The sequence below is a fragment of the Amborella trichopoda genome, chromosome 1, assembly GCF_054954075.1.
Source record: "Amborella trichopoda isolate Santa Cruz 75 chromosome 1, AtrichopodaSantaCruz75HAP2 v2.0, whole genome shotgun sequence".
In the NCBI taxonomy this organism is placed as follows: Eukaryota; Viridiplantae; Streptophyta; class Magnoliopsida; order Amborellales; family Amborellaceae; genus Amborella; species Amborella trichopoda.
The window spans coordinates 52,334,496-52,348,626 of NC_142336.1; the positions used below are offsets into that span (position 1 = coordinate 52,334,496).

At 36.6% G+C, this 14,131-nt stretch overlaps 1 protein-coding gene and 1 long non-coding RNA gene across 2 annotated transcripts; one reads left to right on the forward strand and one right to left on the reverse strand.

The window, feature by feature from the left end:
• The first annotated feature begins 528 nt into the window (after nt 1-528).
• LOC148783921 (uncharacterized) lies at nt 529-1,767 on the forward strand. Its single transcript, XR_016059887.1, has 2 exons — nt 529-1,053; nt 1,512-1,767. It is a non-coding gene; the product is annotated as an uncharacterized LOC148783921 (long non-coding RNA).
• LOC18434880 (universal stress protein A-like protein) lies at nt 1,436-13,244 on the reverse strand. Its single transcript, XM_006844941.4, has 4 exons — nt 12,979-13,244; nt 11,832-11,953; nt 11,536-11,654; nt 1,436-1,670 (listed from the first exon to the last, which is right to left on the reverse strand). Exons 1-4 carry the CDS (start codon nt 13,166-13,168, stop codon nt 1,562-1,564), a joined length of 540 nt encoding a protein of 179 aa, XP_006845004.1. The 5' UTR covers nt 13,169-13,244; the 3' UTR covers nt 1,436-1,561.
• Nucleotides 13,245-14,131: the final 887 nt, after the last annotated feature.

Consider the following 14,131-nt stretch of genomic DNA (forward strand, 5'->3'; position numbering starts at 1 on the left):
GCATCCATCTCTAAGATGGATGATTTATACCTCTAGACCGCATATTGTAGAAATGTTGTTCAGCCCGTATGAAACAATTTTCCAAAAAAAAATAGCCATAAATGGGATCTTTTCAGTCGTTTAATAATTTTGTAAGGCAAATTAAGCACTGTAATCATAATCTCCTGAAAAATTTTCTGTTACGGCGCCTAGAATTCCATGACATTGAAACTTGAAGTAAAAAGAAACCCAAGTCAAGAACCCTAGAACCCATTCCCATAATTTGAGGCAATTAAGCCCCATACCATGTTAGAAGAGTCCAAAGTTCAGATACCATCTCAAAAAGTTCACTCTAGACACCAACCAAAGAAACAATCTCACTCCAAACTTCCATCTCAAAAGCCCCAAAATCACCACTTTTTCCCATCCCCAAAACACAAGGAATCATACTCATTTCTCCTTTAAAAAAACAAAAGCAAAAGTATTCCTTTATCTTTATCAAAGCCCACTTAAAATAATCCATACCTTGCACCTTTGGGCTTCTCTCTTTATCACCAAATGCCTTTAAAACCCTTCCAAAGGAAGCATTCCAAGCCTGCACTCAAAGAACAAATCAGTCTTGACCAAAACCATGCCTCTCCAAAACTAAGGCTTGAAGGGAAGCACAATTCTCAGGCCACCCTACTCTCTACATCTCTTTATAATTTGATTTCTTTGACATAAAATCAAGCAAAACGTGTTGTTTTCTTGGTAGAAAGATGTCGGTTCAGGTGCCCCTTCAACCACAACCTGTTGTCACATATCCACAAGCTGCTATAGCAGCCAAGGCTTCCCATTCAAAGGGCTCCTTTGGGCCCGTATTTGCAGTTCTTTCGGTGATAACTGTTCTTGGAGCTCTTGCTTGCATCCTTGGTAGATTTTGTGCTCGTCGCCATTCGAAGCACAAGCATAACCGAGACCACACATACCATGTAAACAAGGACCCTGAAGCTGGTGTCAAAGAAAGCGAACCACCTGTGAAGGTGGTAGAGAAGAAAGAAGCTCAACAAGTGCCATGAACCAAGGAGCAAGTGTGTGAGCACCCTCTCATTCTCTCAAAACACCAAATGCATCTTCGATAGTCCATTCCCCTACACAATGGTGCTCTCTCACTACATATTTTTCATGATCTCTCTCTTCCACCTCCTCCCCACCCCCCACGCCCAAAAACAAAAACAAAAAAACCCTTCCCTCTCTTCCCCTCCCTCTCAACACCCAACACCTCTTTCATTGTCTATTCCCCTCACACAAACAGTTATACATCATTCACAAATTGTTGCCCATCCCCCACCCATCTGCTCTCTCTCTCTCTCTCTCTCTCTCTCTCTCTCTCTCCACAACAAGAGCACACGAATGCATAAATGAGAAGAGGATATAGGCAAAAATATTTCATTGCAGTTACACGTGCACATAAATAAGAAGAGGAAATGAACAAAACAATTTTATTTACTTAGTTTTTAGGTTGTCTGATGTGATCTCAATATTCTTTACAGATAACAAGGCACAATGTGTCCACTAGAGGTTTCAAAGTTTACAGAGGCATTCAATCATCGACAGGATCTTGAGGAGTCTCATCTGGCTTGCGTTTGACAACGAGCACAGGGCATTCAGCATGCTTCGAGCAGAATTCACTCACTGTTCCCACAAATACCCTGCCCATAAAAAGAAAAGAATAGTTAAAAAGTCTAACAGTATTGTAAGTTTGTTGCTATTTTTACTAAAGCCAATGCCATGGTTTGAAATTTGGTAGCTTCCTGTGCTTTTATCCATTAGTCCATAAAAACAGCTTAACCAAAGAGGAAACAGCACCATTTTCATCCACAATTCCATGGGATTTAATGAAAATTCTGTTAGATAGTTTGGCATATTCTTTTCAAGAACTCTACCTAACCATGGTCGCCTTTAAACAAGCCAATACATGGTTCATAATTGCAGCATGATTCAGCTGAAGTTCCCGATAACAAATAAATGATTGACAAAGACATGTTAGAGATGAATACATGTTTACTACCAAAACAGGCCAAAGTTCAGTCTATTTCCAAAATTGATGTGCTTCCTTAAACACAGCAATTGAACATTTTTCATCTATCTTTTCTTTTTTTTAATCCAGGACTTTGTTTAATTAGAAGAGCGCATTTGGCAACAGTTTCTGCCAACAATCAGAAATTACCAGTTGCGGGCCCTGTATCCAAAATCATCACAAAATCTGAGGATTTTGAACCTCAATATGACGTTCAAATATTTGTTGTGCCAGTATATGTTATAAATAGCATACAAAAGAGCCAATCCTCATCCTCAACATTGGACATTGGAGATGGAGCCATTGTTGCGCTGATGGGCAATGACAGTTTAAATCGGGACTATGGCTCATCTCCATCGTCTGTTATGAGGGATGGATGGCAGGGGCCCCTTGCGTGTGGTATAATGTACACATTATCTATATTTGTGAATGGGCAACAAAATACATCTTGGTAATAAAAATAAACGCGATTCAAGCTATAAGACCATTCATTTTCGTTAAAAAATGGTCACAATTACTCCTAACTATTAAATGTCAAATTGGATGGCTTAAGTGTCACGAAGTTCGAGAAATTTCTTTTTTAACTTTGAGTGACACTCTTACAACCATCCGATTTGAAATTTGATAGACGAAAGTGATTGTGACCTTCTTGTACTAAAAGTAATGATCTCCTTGTATACTTTTCGAAAATAAATGCGGTCCAATGTTGACACAAATTTAGTGAAATTCAAGCCGTGATTGACTAGGTCCTTTGCCCAAGTATACCATTAATGAAATGGGAAGGAAACAAACTCTTCATCAGCATCGTCTAAATAGCAACAAGAAATTGATGTGCCTACTAAACACAAAATTCTCTATTTAAAATAGGGAAATGCTTCTATGTGACCCCAACAACATATAAGTTATCTGCGACCCCACTTCTTAGCCGTTTACCATTGTTCATACCACAATTTCATGTCAAACACTGTTTTGTTTTTCATTTTTTTTCTACAAAACATTTTTTTCATGAAATTTTGGGCGTTCCATCAAAAAATTAGCACAAACCTGGAAAAAAAAAAATATTTTATGTAAAAATAAATGACCAAAATGCCCCTACAATTTTCAGGGGTATTCTGGTAATTTTTTATCGGAAATATTTTTTAATATTTTTATCATGTGCGCCCTTGTTAAATCTATGCATGCCCCAAATTTTGTTTCAAAATTATTTGTAGAATAAAAATAAAAAATAAAACACCATGAGCCATCTGATCAAGATCATACAGTTGTGACATTGTGACTCATGCCATCTCAGCCATCTACTCAGATCTGATGACCAGGGGTCACATATACCATATATGTGGGTGGGGTCACATAGAAAGCCCTCCCTTTAAAATAAACTTTATTCCATAGAAATCCAATTAAAGGTCAGGCTCATCATTCAGCCATCACATGTGCATAATTATTTAATAGAAAAAAGGCCAAGTTCTTCACCCTTTACTGCACGCCCCAATTTTTCTTTTCTGATACGATCCCCAAGTTGTCGCTCTTTGCCAACTCTTTCATAAGAATAACTAAAGACAATCCTTACAAAGGGAACGAACACAAATATCTAAGTATAAAGGAAAGAAGAAATCTGGCCAGCCTCAAGAAAGGAGAAAGCAACAGTTCTCCAAAGTATCACTTAATGTTAAGCACAAACTTTTTATTGTATAAAATCCTTTTTTATCCCTTTTTCTCCAGCAAAGGCCCAATTGGACAATGGATGAAAGCCCTCCTCATCAGGGATTAGCAGGGAGCATTATTCCCTTTGAATACCCAATAAATTAGCCTTTGCAATCATTCATTATATTGTGGACCCCACCACCATATATATTTATCTGCATATAGTAAATTTCATACCAACTCTATTCATCCTCCATAATTGAAATTTCTTATCTTCTAGAAACCAAAACCCCTATTTCTTATTTGCAGACTCATGTCTCTTCTACAAGGCAGACATGTCTCAAATGTTTCAGTTGTAATATATCCATATTTCTGACATAAGTTTTGAGGCAGTCAATATATTTTTTTGCAAGAGTTTTGAGGCAGGTCTTAGTTACAGCTTAACAATTTTAAATTGGAAAGTTGTTGATAGGTAGGTATCAGTCTCCCCTTTATGACCAAATAGACACGAGACTTATAAGGAATCTGCTGCTCCCGTAGAAGATAATAATCACTCTTTTCACTTGAGCACTTCACGCACCATCATTCTTCCGGGTTGAGGAGAACCACCCACAAGTTAGAATCTTCATAGTCCTCTATCTTTGGTCCAAGATATTCGGACAAATTAGCAATGTTGAAGACATCCAAAGTGAAGGTAAAGCAACTTTATAAGAATTGATGCCCATCTTCTTCAAAATCTTGAAATGTCCAGCCTTGCTATCATTCAACTTCTTGTATTGGCTTGCTGGACGACTTTCCTTTTTAAGGTACGCAATCACCCAATCTTCCACATTAAACTCCTTGAAACGGCAATGTTTGTCTGTTACTTCTTAATAATTGGCTCTATTGGCCTCCAAGTTAGCACACACCTACTCATGAACACCTTTCATTTGCTCAACCAACTCCTCAACAGTAGCATGGACCTCCCCATTAGCTTGGATAGGAACCAAGTCAAGCGGATGGCTGAGGCTCTTCTGATATACTACCTCGAAAGGACTCTTACTAGTAGACCTACTGCGGCCACTATTATAGGCAAACTCAGCTTGAGGAGGCACTAGATCCCACTGTTGGTTCTTGTCCCTCACAATACTTCTTATTTTTAAATTTTTCTAATTAAATTTTATATATGCATTTTTGGAATTTTCTAGGATTATTCTTTTTTGCGGTTTTTAAGCTTTTTTAATGGACTTCAAGCTTTTTTATATTTTAGGATTTTAGGATTTGTTTAGATAAGTACTCAGAGTGTTTGCGGAATTACTTATTTTATTAAGGGTATATAAGTCATTACGAAATCTATTTTAATTAGGCTTTTATTTCAATTAGAATTATGATTTCTTGGGTTCCAAGTGAAGTCTTTTCTTATAAATAGTATTAGGGCTTTTCATAGGGAGTTAGAGTTTAATACCTTAATTCTGGTTTCAATAATGCTGAGCCGTTGAAGCCTGGCTTGTAGGCATCCCCTATGATCAGTCAATAGATTATTGGATATTCTTCTTTTTGAAATTCTATCTAGATCAATTGATATCAGAGCCCAGGATTATTGAGCAACATGGGAGGAAATCTTCGGCAGAGTCTAGGATTTGCTGAATTTAGACCAGGGTTTGCTGATTCTGGAAGGCATTGGAGAGGGGTTGACACTAGAGGAATGCCAAGAATTTGTTCATTTCAGTCAGGAGTTTACTAATTTCAGCCTCTAACTTGTTCATTTCAGCCTAGGGTTTGCTGATTTTCTGCCTAAGGTGTGTGATTTCGGTCAACCTACAGCGGCAAGAAGGGAATATGGAAGGGGAGCTCCCGCAGACCTATCTTGTGATGCCAGATATTAAGAGATTGAAGCTCTCAAAAGGCAAGTTAAGCAGCTTGCGCAACAACTCACGAGTATCACTCATAGGCAAGATGATCTTTTTGCCCAAAAAGATGTCAAATACAACCCTTATACTGTCGTACTCCAGGTGCGGAATTGAGTAGGAGGAAAGTAATAGAAAACCTAGATATAGGGAGCATATCACTCTAGAGTTTTCGATATGAAGGTGAGTATTCCTGATTTTTTATAAGCATAATTTGACTCACAACTAGAGGATAGGTAATTTTGTTGCTTGCTAGTACAATTTGGTTAGCGATATTGAAGAGGCCGACAATAGAGAATATTTATTTTCTACAATTTCCCAAAATCAGCATGTTATAAATTAGGATTCGCCATCAATCTTCCATGCATACTCAAATGAAGAACAAGATCTTGTAGAAGATTTGATCTACGACGATGAACAAAATTTCGTAATTAAACAAATTTTTTACGAAGAAAAAGATGGACTCCAAGGAGAATCAATAGGTGAGTTTGTTGGTTCAATGGTCAAATTCAGTGCTCATCTCAAAGAAGCACACGTGGTATGTTCTAGGGCTGAACTAAGACAATTTTAGCAAAGATATATGGCTGAACTGATGCAATTTCAGCTAGTTTATGTAACTGAATCAAGAATATATATCACAATTATTCAATCGACATGTAAAGACCCTTTCCTTGAGGCTTTCTCAAAAGTGTTTACAAAAAGATCAACTGATTACAACGACCCCGTTTCAATGCCCAATCAGTGTGCTTTAATGCACAAGGACCCAGTTTACAACATTCAAGTTGGAGAAGATCGTGCAGCTTAGCAAAGAATTCATCTTAGCCTATTTCAAAACTCGAGTAGTTTTCCCCAACCAAGGGAGATTAATGCATAATAGGATGGCTCTCATTTTTTAAGTTTTCTTATTAAATTTTAGGGATTTATTTTTGAAATTTTCTAGGGTTATTCTCTTTCAATTTTTTATGTTTTAAGGGTTTTAGGAGTTGTTTAGACAAGTATTTCACGTGCTTATGTAATTATTTGTTTTATCAGGGGTAAAAATATCATTATGAATTTTATTTTAATTAAGGATTTTATTTTGATTATAATTAAAATTTCTTGGGGTTCTAAGTAAAGTTTTTTAATCATAAATAGGAAATTTACTAGGCCTTTTCTAGAGAGTTAAATTTGATATGTTATTTCTGAAACCAGTGCAAAGCCATTGAGGCCCAGCTTGTAGGCTTCCTCTTCTAATTTTCCAATCAATAGATTATAGTATTTTCTTCCCTACAAAATTCTCTCTGCATCACCTTACCACTGAGATACATGCGTCCTAAAACTAAGACACCCATGTCTTACTGTTTAGACACTTGTGTCTTACAATTAAAACACACGTATCTAACATAGACTTTGTCATAGTGTTGGGACACACCAAAATTCTAAAATGACCCCAAGACGTATTACTCCCATGCCATGTCACATGTCTAGACACATGTTTCTAATATTGTATGTGTCTGACACTCCAAAAGGTGTCAGACACATGTTTCTTTATTAAATAGCAAACCAATTCATGTGGAATTCAGGGTTTCAGGTTTAACAAGAAGTCAATATGAACACCTCAAAATTCTAAACCTTTTTTTTTTGGAAAGAGTAACTCAAAAATTCCAAACTTGCGGCAGCAATACCTATAGATTTTGGGAAAATATTTTTTTCATATTGTTCTAAAGATTCCCACTATTTAAGAGAGTGCAAAAAAATAAAGAAAAGATTCTTACATCATCTATATGGATTGCTACCATCAACCACATACCATTTTGGACCTGAATATGGAGTTGAAGAAGTTTTTCCCTCCTCTAATGTTTGGACTTGTTTTCATTCATCTTTTTGTCCCCTTTTCAATATCCAAATTAACTCTAATCAGATTGGATGATTCTCAAACTTATACACAATGTGTGGGACCTGAAATTCTATTAGATCTTTGTTGAGAATTTTTCTTACTTTATACGGCTCCTTTCCCCAATCGTCAGATTCAATGTCTTCTTTCCTAAATTTTTCTGGATGAGATTTTCAGTTTTCAAATAACCTGGTACCAGCCAAGTCTCACCTCAACTTCAAATCAGTCAAGCCATTTGACAGCCGGGCCCCTTTAGATTGGGTTAAGTAGCCAAAATGTCAAGCTTCTTCAAAAATCCAACTCTTTATAAAATATTTCGTCACTATCTTCTAACTTTAGTTGATTGACCAAATCCAATGCCTACTGCTAACTTTCAATTTTGTTTAGTCACGCTTCTCCAAATTCACCATATACATTTCTACCAGAGACTCCAAGGGATTTCCTTATTCCCATAGACACCTGGTGCACTGCTACCAATTTACAGATTTCCAGTCATCTATCAAAATAGATTGTGATACTTTTCTGGGATTTTCTGTCAAACCTACTAGCACGGGACATTGTTCTCAAATCCTAAAGAACCTCAAAGAGTACAATGGTTGTCTTCTTGGAGGAATATTCAGGGTGTAGCTCATCTGTTTGGTCCACACTCCTTGCAATCAACCTAATAAGTTATGATATATCAATGCACACTCTATTTCACACTAAATTTTCAACTCCTATTGTTTCTTTGACAGTTTATCTAAACATATCTACTGCTACTGGCATTCTATAGTATCTCAGTCCAAGGCGCAAGCCACTCCAAATCAAAGTGCAAGTCACGCTCATCATCTTGTGGCTTCATTTATTTATTATGCCTTCTCAAAAGGACAACACCATTGGTTGTCAAAAAGCTATAAAAAGCATCACAACATTGGTTTTCATGAGACCTTTAGTCCGATAGTTACACACCAGAGATTAATTCGAAAGCCAAAAAAAAAAAAACTTAAGTCGGACACTACTCTTTTCTTTTCCTTTTTGATTAATAATACAGAAAATACTAGTGTACTACTTTATTGGCTTATTGCCAAGTTAGTGTTCATGAAAACTTTCTTGACATCATAGTCAACAAGAATGCCCACATGTAGCTTGAAAATTCTAGTGTACTACTTTACAAATTGGCTTATTGCCAAGTTAGTGTTCATGAAAACTTTCTTGACAGCATAATCAACAAGAATGTCCACATGTAGCTTGAGGTTCTAAACATCTACATCACACATGAAAGATCTCCAAAATAAAATATGGCATAAGTAGGTATCCATGCATAGATTCAATGGTTCATCTCCTCACTTCTTCCCTAATGCTTCAATATCGGTCATGATGAAGCTCCAGGCTTAAGCTATGGCCCGATTGTTGGCAATCTATTCTTCTTAAACTCCGAAGGTTTATCCAAAACTTAAGAGATCAATTCGATACTGAAGATCTTGTCTCTTCACTAAATCATCGTTATTGTCATCTTGAGGAAACGTTTACAAGACAAAATTATTTGTTATGCACACATATCGTACCTTTGTACTATTGTAACTCTCCCTTACAAGGCAAATCCATATTTTTTGGGAGAGGTAGCTAGATAGGGAACAGAAGCAGGTTCAAGAGTAGGGTATAATCGCTTTGCTAGAAGCTACCCACTTAGGGAGTGGAGAGCATCCATAAAATATATTATAAATATATAAATATTTAAAAAATATGATAAACTCAAATAATTTGTATAAAGGATTTTGATGCTCTTCAAAATTTGATCCAAAATTGAAAATCTCCCGTTTCCTTTAAAACCCAAAATTTACCTTGTGATGCACTTTATAGGTCCCATAATGGAGCCTGCCAAAGGAGAGAAGGGGATCTTTCTTAACAACATTATTGGAAAGAGTTACCAAGAAAATGGGGAAAATGATCCCAAGATGGAGCGGGAGAGCCACCTTAGATGGAGGCTCCAGTAACCCATGTTACATGGATACTTCTGGTTGGGTAGGCTGCCGTACCCGAGTCAAACAAGTATCAACAGACATACCAATGCAGGTTCTTTTGGATTCATTCTAGAGACTTGATTTTCATTTTTATTTTGAGTAGACACGTGTACTTCAAAATGTCTATAAAACTTTCTAAGTTATCACAAATTCAGCCAATTGAGGTACCATTTCTTATTGATTGCTCCTCATCATGAAATGAAATACAAGTAAAACATTGTTGGATTTGGTTCTCTTCACAATATAGCCGTGGCATTGAATCCTCTTCTTCAATATATGAGGAATCTGATGCCCCACATCCTGTCAAATGCTGACAAAGATACCTGTGTCATGCAACATAGCTAGTAAAAATGGGCAGATACGTAAACTTCTATGAACTTGGCCACGTAAACACACATACATGTAAGCACATATGTGTGAAAATACAGTATACCCCTCATGCTGCAATCTTGATGATAGTTTTTCAAGATCGATTTGGAGTTCCATAAAAACTAATTTGCATTGCAAAAGTCGTATTAGAGATGGCAGCTTCCCCAGTGGCGGGCTGGTCATATCCTCTCCTGTTAGAGGAAGTATCTTGTCAAAAATGTGTTTATCAGTTATATTTTTGGGGTTTGGAGGGAAAGTTTTTGGTACTTGGAAGGCAATGCTAAACAACAGGATGAGTCTCTCCCTTCTCATACGCACTTGTGTGGAAAGACAGGGATATAACAAAAGAGTGGATGATGCCAACATCAACTGTATTAGTGTATGGTAAGTATGAGTCCTAGCGGAATTAGCAGCCGATGGCAACTGTCAAGCTAATCTTTGTTGGAGGCTCCTTAGGGAATCTCATCCCGTCCATCTACCTCCTAAGGCTTGAGAAGATGCAATGTTGAATGTGTTTACAAGCCCACTGAAGAATTCCACCAGGCAAAAGTGAAAGTCATTCTGAATAGTAGTGTTGGATAACACAAAGAATCAAGCCAGGAGTCACTAAGGTCCCATGCCTGAGTCAGGTCTAAAAGACTCAGCTAAGTCTATGATAGACTCAGCGGTTATTAAACTATTTGGAATAGGCCAAAGGAGGCCGTTTCATATATGTTGGTTCCAGGCCCGCCCAGCCCAATTGACTCGCTCTAGTCCAAGTAGACTCGTAACTCACCTGAATTTTCCTACACTGCAGAATAGAATTGAGTGAGTTTCCACAATAATTTTAGTGATCTTGCTCAGACTCTGAGAGGAAAAACTCATTAAAATAGGGGCATTTATTGCAAGGGTCCACTTTCTAGAAAGATATCTAATGCAGAGGAAGAGATTTTAAAAATAGGGAGATAAAATTTTATAGTTCTTTCTCCATTTCATTAGGGAAAAGCACATGACATTTAAGAGTACTTATTTAAAGGAGGTCTCTCTTTTCTTTTCTTTTCTTTTTTGATCTAATACAAAAGGACAAAGGAAGATGGGGAGGGGAATGGGGGGGTTAATTAAGGACTCAACCACTGGGGCCATCATCCTACTCCTTTTACACTCAACCTGTAGGTCCCCCTCCTTGTATGACGTATATGATGCTTTGTGTGCTATGCACTACTTCCGCATAACTTGTTTATTTCTTCTTTCTTTCTTTTTTTTTTGTGCATGTGGAAGTGTACTACTTCTACTAAATTGAAGGAATGCATCATAATTACTCAACACATTTTATTGAAAAATGTCAAACTAACAATTACATTGTTTTTTTATAGGTCGCTTCCAAGTATAAAGTGACAGCCCATAGAGCCACATAACAATCTTATTGTTGATACAATTTCTCATTAATCCTGGCACTCACTTTACAGACCTAACCTTTATAGTCCATAAAGTGAGCGTAGAATTGAATCCTAGATTTGTGGATTTGAATCGCTGAAAAATCAGGTAAACATTTCACATGCCTTTCATCTTCAGTTTTACCAATTTGGAGGTCAACACCATACTAAAGATGAATCACTATTCGACAAGTAGATTCAAAGGTTATGCCCACTATCATTTCCAAGACAAATCATGACATGCATTGCCGGCCGTCACAAAGCAAACGATATGAGAAATTGCCAAGAGTCCAGAGACTTCGTGTTGAAATCATACCTCTGGAAAGGGCCAAGTCCACGACATCCAACGACCAAAATGTCAGGTCGAACATTCTTCACCTCATGGCAGATAACTTCCTTTGGATCACCTTTCTTAATCCATCCTTCACAAGCTATCTACAAGCACATGGATAGAAACTTCATTTATTTTGGAGTTCATCACATTCCAAAAAGTCAAAAACAAAAAAGACACATATTTTTGCATGAGCCGTATATTATGCAAAGTAAACAACTCAAAAGAGAGAATCAAGAAAAAGAAATATAGGAAATAAGAGATCCATTTGTTTTCACTACCCCAAGGTCATGACATTGTGAAACAAAATACTCTAGCAAGTGAATTCCCCGTATTTTATCTCTATGTTTCATGTCCCGAAAATCTTCAGGCGAGGCATAAATGCTATCCATATCATCAAACCCTGGTTGCTCAAAGACAAACCAAAAAAGGTTGTCAGTACATAAACAACCTCGCATTCCCTGTCAAAATTTCAAGACATATTTAAGAAGAAAAGCACAGGCAAGTATAAAGAGATTAATCTCAAATGACTTGAGTCTACTTTATATTTTTAACAAGTATCACATAAGATAAGAACCTTGGTAGACAATTTTGTGAGCACAAAAAAGCCCCAAAATTGCATTGCAAATTCCAATAACAAAAGCATCCGAATTTTAACAAAGTACCAAAAACAATCTGATTTTCTAATAGGATCATTCTATTATTATAGAAAACAAAAGCACAATAGCTCCTTATTTTCCTTGAATAATACTTATTCCCAGGAGTCTAATAGCACCTACCATTTAATCAATAGACTGAGTTTGGATCTAATGATCAAATAAAAGTAGCTTAAATTTTAAATTAAATGCAAAAGTCACAAATTATTTTGGAGAGGTTATCTGGGACTCTAAATTGATGCATATAAGATAAGATGAACTCTTGAATCTCAAATAAGTTAATAAGGTCTGGACATTCTCTCTGTAGGAACAGAAGATACTTAAAATGCTCCAAATAAATTACAAGGCAACCTTTCTTTCGTTTTGACAATTGACCAATTCTATCCTACATTTATCCAAACTTCGTTTCTACTTCCTGAGATTTGATCACAAATGTTGTTATGGAAAATCAAACTTTTAAAAACCTAAATGCATGCGTTGCCATCGAATTATTCCCAAACTTGTATCTTATATGAACATTTTCTTGATCGTCTATAAATTTCTTTGAATAACTTCCAAAATTTCAAGTGAGTTACACTTTACTCAAATACCAAATCACTCTAGAGGGAGAAACCCAAGGGTCAAAGTAAAAACCCAAATCACACTGGCAAAATAAATCCTCCAGAGAGAAATGAAATACAAACCAGAAATTAAAAAATAAACTGACAAAAACAGTCATTAGAGAGAAAGGAAATTGCAGAAAAATGAGACTAGGGTTTTAAGTGTAACATACCATCTTCATCAGGGACTTGAACGTGCAAGAAGAGGAGCTTGAACTCAGACCTGCAAGTAGGCCTCACGATCTTCTTTAGGGTCCATTCTAATGCATTTCGGCTGCTGATCGATGGGCTAGGATACCCTTTAATGGAGGACTGATTAACGGCGACCATTATTCTGGTTGGAGGTTCCTGTATCTCTTCCATTTCCCGTCCCTCCCCCTCTCTCTCTCTCTCTCTCGCTCTAAACTGTTCCAAGTTTCGGAGTCTCTCTCACTGAACTGATTCAAGTTCCATCAAGGTTTCTCCGTGTTCAAGTGTAGTGGCAAGACAAATCCCACGACACGGACAAGTGAGATTACGATCGGTTAATTTCTGTGAAATGAAAGAAAGGCCTTGACTTTCTTCTGAAAAATCCGTCTCATCATGTACATTTGCTTTTGAAAATTTGTTTCATGCGGGCTGGACTGCATGACTGCACATGCGGTCCAAAGCATAAAGTATCAACCTATCATGGAAACTAACGCGTTAAAATAATTTCTTACTAGAATTATTGTTTCTAGTTTTTAAAATTTACATATTTTTTTACAAAAAAAATGATCCTACAAGAGCCTCTCTCACCTATGTGTGTAGAATTTTAAATGATCATTATTAAATTTAACATGGATCTATAGAAAAATCAAATCCTACACTCATGTGATATTTTTTTTAGATCCGTTGCCAGCTTTAATGGTAATCATTTGGAGTCCTACACACATAAATGGAGGAGGGTCCTATAAGATCATTACTTTTTTTTCATATTCGTCATCTCCATGTTAGAGATTACATGTCTTTAAAAATAAAAGTCCAAAAACCCATCTCAAAAATATATGTATTAATCGGCCCGCATTTCTACATATGCGGGCTTGGCCACATAGAAACCGAGTCCTTTATTCTTTGAAATGTCAAGAGTATCCGATACGATATTGTATATAATGAGACTATTTATCTTTGATACAAGTTGGTCACAATTCCTTACAACCATTTGATGTGAAATTTGATAGTTTTGATTTATTATAGAATTTGAAAAAAATTCTTTTGAAGTTTGAGCTTGGTAATGGAAAAATTACATCCACCCAATTTCACATCCAATGGTCAATATTAATGCGACCACCTTGTATCAAAGGTAAA

Bases quoted from the DNA above. Each gene is read 5' to 3' on its own strand.
- LOC18434880 (XM_006844941.4), bottom strand. From the start codon at position 13,168: ATGGAAGAGATACAGGAACCTCCAACCAGAATAATGGTCGCCGTTAAT. The intron at 11,954-12,978 runs GTATGTTACACT...TTGAGCAACCAG, and splicing joins TCAAGTCCCTGATGAAGATG to GGTTTGATGATATGGATAGC. The intron at 11,655-11,831 runs GTAGTGAAAACA...ATGTGCTTGTAG, and splicing joins CACAATGTCATGACCTTGGG to ATAGCTTGTGAAGGATGGAT.